The following is a 6,917-nucleotide window of genomic DNA, read 5'->3' as shown; positions in this document are numbered from 1 at the left end:
TAGCCTTCCGTTCTCCTTTAAGATTCACCTTTTTCAATAAATCAACGGTTATGTATTCATGTGCATAGCCTTTATAAGCCCAATCGTGGTTATTTATTTTATACCGGGATTGGAACCTTTAGGTCCCAGTAAACAGAGCTCAGTCAAAAGACGTCACACAAAGGAGGGACATAAATACTTTTTTGGCACAAATGATGAACTAAAAACAATTTACCATAGCTTCACACTCTCAGAACGAAATGTTGACAGTTAGATGTAATAATTCATAATCAGCCCTACTCTCTCCGTGGTCGTCTGGGACTCCAAAATCCGAGGAAAATAAGGTAAAGCAGCAAGAAGAAATTATAAAATCTGACATTCTATAGACATTAAAAAAAAGCTCCGAATACTCAAAGCAGCCATGTACAAAATGCACATTTCAGAGGTTCATATGCCTTCAAGAAACAGGAAAATCATCCCTGTCAAAATATTGTAAATCTCCTCGCTCCTCGATCCTTATCAAGTTCCTTGACCAATGTCATGTGACATCAATTGTTTCCAGATAAATTTTAGGACAAGTTTCAAGAGGTCGAGTTAGACTGCTCCAGAGCTTTTAAAACTGTAAGCCTAGAACGATGGCAAGAGACTCATCGCCAACCACCCCTCTCCCCCTATGGTGGTATCTTTGTTTCAAGCCGCCAAACACTTAAACGTATCTCAGAAGAAAAAAATACAAAATGAACCTTGTAATTGCTCAAGTCTGCCTCTTTTGCGTTTTCTAAATGCTCCAATAACTCGACAATAAACTTGGGCGCATTTTCTGTTGCTCTTAATTAAATTGAATTATGTTATTTTCCTAAATAAAACGACATTATCGGCATAGTAACAAATCACTTAAAGAAAATGAGGACGAAAAAAACCTTTGGTTTCCTGAGTTACCTTTAACTGCTAAGTGGTTTAGAGGTAGTGGCACCCCAAAAAATGTAACAACTAGAAACGGATATATTAAATTATGTAAGTGTTTTTTGTTGTTGTTGTTGTTGTTGTTTTTGTTTTCTTTTTTTGTTTGTTTGTTTGTTTGTTTTTGTTTCAGTTGCACTAGACTATCATGTTTTTAAATATTGCTTAGATCACAAGTTTCTTCATGTTCACGCTGATCATCTTTATCTTCGTCACTCTCTGGCTCAAAGACGGTCACATCTTCCACCGCGTCATTCATCATCATTATCACAGAGAGGCAACATTCTGTGCTGCAATGAGGATGCTGCCTCAGCGCTTGCACTACTGTAAATGACGCAGCCAGATAGCGAACTGAAAGCGAGATGGAAAATTTGATAACGTTACTCACTGGTCTATGTTTAGCAATCTTCAAGCACTTAAAAATGTTAATAATAAAATGACGTTTCGCGGAGATACATACAATCATGTATCTAGGAGTACGATTGGAAAGCTTGTAATCTAGCTTTTTTATAAATGTTAATGGAAGATCCAGTGCCAATCGCAAAAACATAATGCAACAAAAGATGTGAATAATAAAAAAAATATGTATGTCAAAAAATATTAGCCCTCGGACGTACATGAAAACTCACATCCCTCCTGTACACGGGATGCCGAGGGATGGAGGGATGGACGAAAGCCCTCTCCTGGGATTTTTTCATTTGAATGGGACATAAATAAATTAATCTGGCTTTAACAGATAGCCCCGGGCGTGCCCTACACTATGACATATATTTTATAGTTGATTATGACGCCAAACTACGTCAAATTACGTCATTGCGTCATTAAATCTTGGATCGGTCATCTTATATTAAAATATATTTCCATAATCAAAAAAACTAAGGTAAATCATTCAAAAATGACAATGCAATGTAGAAAGGTACTAGTACTGCAATGTTGTTAAAAAAAAAAATGCAAGAAAAATGAATAATTCTGTCCAATACGGTGAAATTTGGTTTGATTTGCGCGTCAAATGACGTAACGTCGACAGATATGCAGTTGGTGTGTCGAAATCTCCGTGAGGAATGAATGAAAAGCTACTGAATGTTTCAGTATCGCAATGAAAATACTATTTTCAAAATTCTGAAAGAAAAAAAAAAAACCTCTGGGGAGAGGGTGGTATCCCCCTTTGTACGAGGGTTATAATAATAATTTTGGGTTACTTGCCTACAATCATGCCCAGCACGAACACGTTCACTAAAATCAAGACAGCTGTTATTCCAGTTCCTTCCACCTCTGTTTTTATTCCAGAAGAAATGCTCTCTTCTGGTATCTTCAGGAGCAGGCCGATATTCATATTAGCACAGGTTGCCAGGAGCGATGCTACTTGGAGCCAGTATTCAAATGAATCACTGATTGGCTTATAGGAGGCAAAGAGTACGGTGTACAGTCCTGACATAATGGATGCCACTCCTAGGTTTGTACGGCTTTCACTCCCAATAAGTATCAGCACTGATGTCAAGATAATTTTTCGTACCAGCTCCAGAACCTCCCAAAACCAGCAGTTGGGGGAATAGTTTTCATATAGAAAGCTCAACGCAGCCTGAACCTCGTTTCCTTCTTGATCAGGAAAGTTGTTCTGGGCTTCTTTTGGATGATATTTCCACAACAGAAAGAGCGTTACCAGTGGAAACCCCACGACGTAAGAGAGCATAACAAAACCAAGGACCGCAAAGTTATTATATGGGCCAGTGAAACATTCCACGGAATAGTCAGATCTCAAGTAGGACCGGCATAATTTGTCCTGGGTATCAACACAAATCTTGTGACACGAAGTGGGCAGCATTTGAAAAACTTGTGCAGACGTTGTGGGAAACACGGTGAACATCAGGAGAAACACGTATCGAAAGCAGGCTTCTTTTGCTTCAGAGAGGTCTTTGACGTCTCGAGTATTATGATCTTTCATCTTAGTTGTATAGAACCGTCGAACTTGATAGTATATTATGGCCATGACTGCAAAGGCAAGAGTCAGCACCACAGATGTGATCAATGAGGTGTAGATTGTTACTTCTATTGAGTGTGAGAAGCAGTTCAAAGGAGCAATTTGCAGCAAATTAAGTTGGAGAAACTTGGCATAAGTGCCAAGTTGAAGCAAAGCCTTTGGCCATTGCACGTATGAAAAGGCATCAAATGTTCCTGACATTACTTGGTAGAAACTAATGAAGATCTTTAATCTTGCGAGGACAATGTCCGTTAAAGACCTTCCGGATGTAACCCGTATCTTCTTACCAAAGATCAGAGGAAGAATTACCAGTAAGAGGAATGCAAATGTCAAGGATATCTGTCCAATGAGCCATTTCTTAGAGGGACACTTTTGGCACGTGTTTATCATTCTGTAGTATCCCTTACTGCAAACAGCACACACTGGTCCCTCGTAACCATGAGAACATGACGATTTCATGCCTCCCAAGCATGCGGAGGGTGTTGGACATGCATAAACCTTTGGGAAAGAACGATTGAATCTTGTTAATCCATTGCTACCATAAGGCTTGTACTTTATCCGGAGACCATCTTTGAATTTCTCATAAAGTTCTCGACTCTCTTGAGATTCCCATTTCCAATAGAATCCAGGATTGAGGTCAACAGTCTCGTTTCCACAAATAAGTCCAACTGAATAGCATTGGAAGCATGGTCCAAAGCGATCAAGACGGTAGAACTGTTCTATACACGGACAGGCTTTGAACATGGCAAATTTGTTGTGTTGAGTCCCTGAGAAAACAAACAAAATACGTTTTAATAGCAAGCAATCGATGTAGTTGACCCACGGACATACAAAAAGGGGGGAGGGGTGGTGGAATGTATGTCACCTCCATAAGGTTTCTTCAAAGTTTTGAAAAGAGGATTTACTCTAAGGGGCTGAAGCTATCAATTGTGTGTCCATCATTTTTGACGTTACCATGGAAACCATCAAATTCCACGTAGGTCTGACCAAAAATCAGCTGTTTTGAGATAATTCTTTAATTTTGTTTTCCAGTTTTCTTTATCAAATAACAGAAATTCGTGAATTTGTACATTTTATAAGCATTTTGGCTTGATTTTGTGTTAATTTCCTTTATTTGCTGACTTTTTTAAAAAATATTGAAATCCAAGATGGCGGATCCAAGATTGTGGGTCAAATGACGTCATATGACGTCATTACGAAAAAATGATATACTCTTGTAGAGCAAACTGAGGGCTAAATAAACAACGTAAATTTATTTCACTCTGCCTTAACAGAACGAAAACCAAGATAGAGAGGTCCATCCTACCCTCTTGTACCACGGTGGGGATTTGAGTAAGCTTGTACGTCATATATTCATTCATTTATTCATTCTGTTTATTTTGCCTTTTTACTTAATGTACAGTATTTATAAATATTTTGTACAGTATTTATAAATATTTTTACGTCCGAGTTGAACCGCTGAAGAGAGAATGAAATTGCAGCTCGTTCTCATTGTTACCTACTTAACAATTTTTTTCAAAATCCAAATTCGACATACCTTTTTCCAGATGCTACGTCACAATGAAATGTAGCTACTTGACGTTAACAGACCCTTAACATAGCGACTATTTTACTGAACTCCTAGGAACTCTTAAGTATTGAATTTATTCGGGGTGCCAAATCTTCGATTTTTAAGACTAGGTACTAGTTGGGAATTTGTGTTGTCTTCCAAACCTATGCAATTCAAGAGTTTTCATTGACCGAGGTATATGAGCAATTGTATCATGCTCTACAAATATGGCAAGCGTACGCGTAATTCTTTGGTAATTTTAATCATTTTCAGGTTTGCTCAGCCTTTACTGATACAATTTAAGTGGTGAGAACGTCGAGTAAGCCAATTTTCCTTCGCCAACTTCATTTAATGCAGTTACCTTGTGGACAAGAAGTGCAATCCGTAATGGCTTTTCCTGGAGCTTTATCTGGATGAACGTATCTCCCTGGGGGACACTCTTTGCACAGCAGATTACCAAATCCTGTGGCACTCCCTGAGTAACCCATTTCGTCTTGGTAAAACCCTCCTACGGATTAAGGATTATATCAGGTCAGGATTATATCATCACCGTATACATCTTAAGTGAGTTTAAGAACGTTCACCAGTTGAATAATGTAAATAATCAACTCTTTCTCTTTTTTAATAATGTAAAGAATGAACTCTTTCTGAAGTTGAAATCAGGCGGTTCAAACTCCACTTCTCTTGAGTAACATGTTTACCGTGTCATTCGTGTTTTTGCGAGAGACGTGAAGGACGTCTAACGGTTACCACATTACACTCCTGAGCAAGCGATTCGGATGTAGATGTACTGTTAGATGTGCTGTCCTCCTATCAAGGGGTAGGTATAATGCGGTTGCTATTATTCCTTATATTCTAGACAATCGAGTTTAGCTCCCTATTCATAAATGGCTGCCGATTATAAATTCTTTTATAGGTATTAAAATTAGCCAGACTAACCTCGTTTTGAGTTGATAATTCAAAACAATTTTAACTTTCAATCGAGTTTAGTGAGACTAATTTAAAGGCATACAAAATAATTTTACATTGGCAGCCATTTATGAATAGGGTCAATGTAGAGCTCTTTCCGTCAGGTTACTAGACGCGTGACGAAATTCCTCTCTTTCGCTTACATAATTAATAATTATTCATTGAAATCCAGGCAAATATTCTGCCTCTATTCTGTGTCTGTTTATATTAATTGAACATTTCGAAATACATTTGATAATGAATATTAAAAGAATAAAACTGCGACGTTTCGAAGTCATCTTGACTCCATTATCAAGTAGAGGTGTTCATCTTGACTCCATTGTCAAGTCGAGGTGTTAGCTGCAGTTTCGAGATTAAATACAAATAAAGGTGATAGAGTACATTAGAATAATAAGTGTTTCGTTTTCATTGGTGTTTGACGTGACAGTGCATGCGGTATATGTTTAAATAAATAATTGTGCACGTATTGAGTATATATATTTCCAGGTTATAGTAATAGAAATTGAAATGAAATATTGAATAAAAAAGAGTCACACACCTTCAGGACAAGGTAAACAGTAATTCGTGAACCAAGAAGCGAAAGTACCCGTTGGACACATAATGCACTCTCCAGTGACATCGCCCATACACATGAAACCCACCAGAGTCAGCAGAAAATATTGCAATGTTCCGTTGTTGTCTTGGAAAGCAACTGTTAATGGTTCACTCGATGGAAATCTGCAAGATTTAAATGGTAATCAAAGAGTAACGAGTGAAAAGGCGAGGAGAGTTATTCGAATTTTGGCAAAACCCACCTGAAATTATTTCTTAATTTCACGGGTATACCATTTGATTAACTTTCAATATTATGAATTATAAATTACGCTTACAATCGTGGGTTTTTGACTTGTTCATTGTATCAAGAAATTTCGTGCCAAACGTTAGCAGAGATAATGTGATCGGCGCATGTCACGGGTCCGAAAAATTGAACTTTTATTGTTTCCTAGTATGCAGCAAGATTCTAAACAAGAGAAAGGAAACTGAGCTATCTAAATACATTTGGACACTCAAAGACAACAACAAACCTTTTACCATCAAGTGGAGAATCATTAAGTAGCGCAGACCTTATAGCAACATTAGTAACAAATGTAATTTATGTCCTTTTGAAAAATTCGTGATCATCTGTAAGAAGAGTTTGTGTACTCTAAACAAGCGAAAGGAACTAGCAAGTGCGTGCCCCCACAGGAACAGATACCTACTCAAGAACTTTGAGATTTGACTGGCCTAGAGATTTCAGATTTTAAATCCCATAGCAACTGCTTTTTATTGCCAGTTTTTCGATGCTACATAGCATCTGTTTTTCCATATCATAGCAACTGTTTTTATATCTCATAGCAACCTAAAGCTAGCTTTTAGTTGCCAGTTCGTGAAATTTAACGGTCATTCGTTGATATTGCCTGGTGAGTGTGGTCATTCTTTGACCATACGAAACAGCGTTGTCGC

General features: G+C 37.8%; 1 protein-coding gene across 1 annotated transcript in view; it reads right to left on the bottom strand.

The window, feature by feature from the left end:
• Nucleotides 1-1,072: 1,072 nt before the first annotated feature.
• The window catches only part of LOC149117849 (uncharacterized), a 35,650-nt gene continuing 29,805 nt past the window's right edge, over nt 1,073-6,917 (bottom strand). Inside the window, exons 11-14 of the mRNA XM_089276395.1 lie at nt 5,974-6,152; nt 4,828-4,974; nt 2,143-3,684; nt 1,073-1,290 (exon numbers count right to left, since the gene is read on the bottom strand). Coding sequence (XP_089132521.1) covers nt 1,094-1,290; nt 2,143-3,684; nt 4,828-4,974; nt 5,974-6,152 — 2,065 coding nt within the window. The 3' untranslated portion in view covers nt 1,073-1,093. The remainder of the gene's footprint in view (nt 1,291-2,142; nt 3,685-4,827; nt 4,975-5,973; nt 6,153-6,917) is intronic.

The sequence above is a fragment of the Orbicella faveolata genome, unplaced genomic scaffold (genome assembly GCF_042242905.1).
Source record: "Orbicella faveolata isolate gen_17 unplaced genomic scaffold, um_ofav_v1 contig_1, whole genome shotgun sequence".
In the NCBI taxonomy this organism is placed as follows: domain Eukaryota; kingdom Metazoa; phylum Cnidaria; class Anthozoa; order Scleractinia; family Merulinidae; genus Orbicella; species Orbicella faveolata.
The sequence above is the reverse complement of the archived record's forward strand: the minus strand, read 5'-3'. Positions and strand labels throughout refer to the sequence as shown.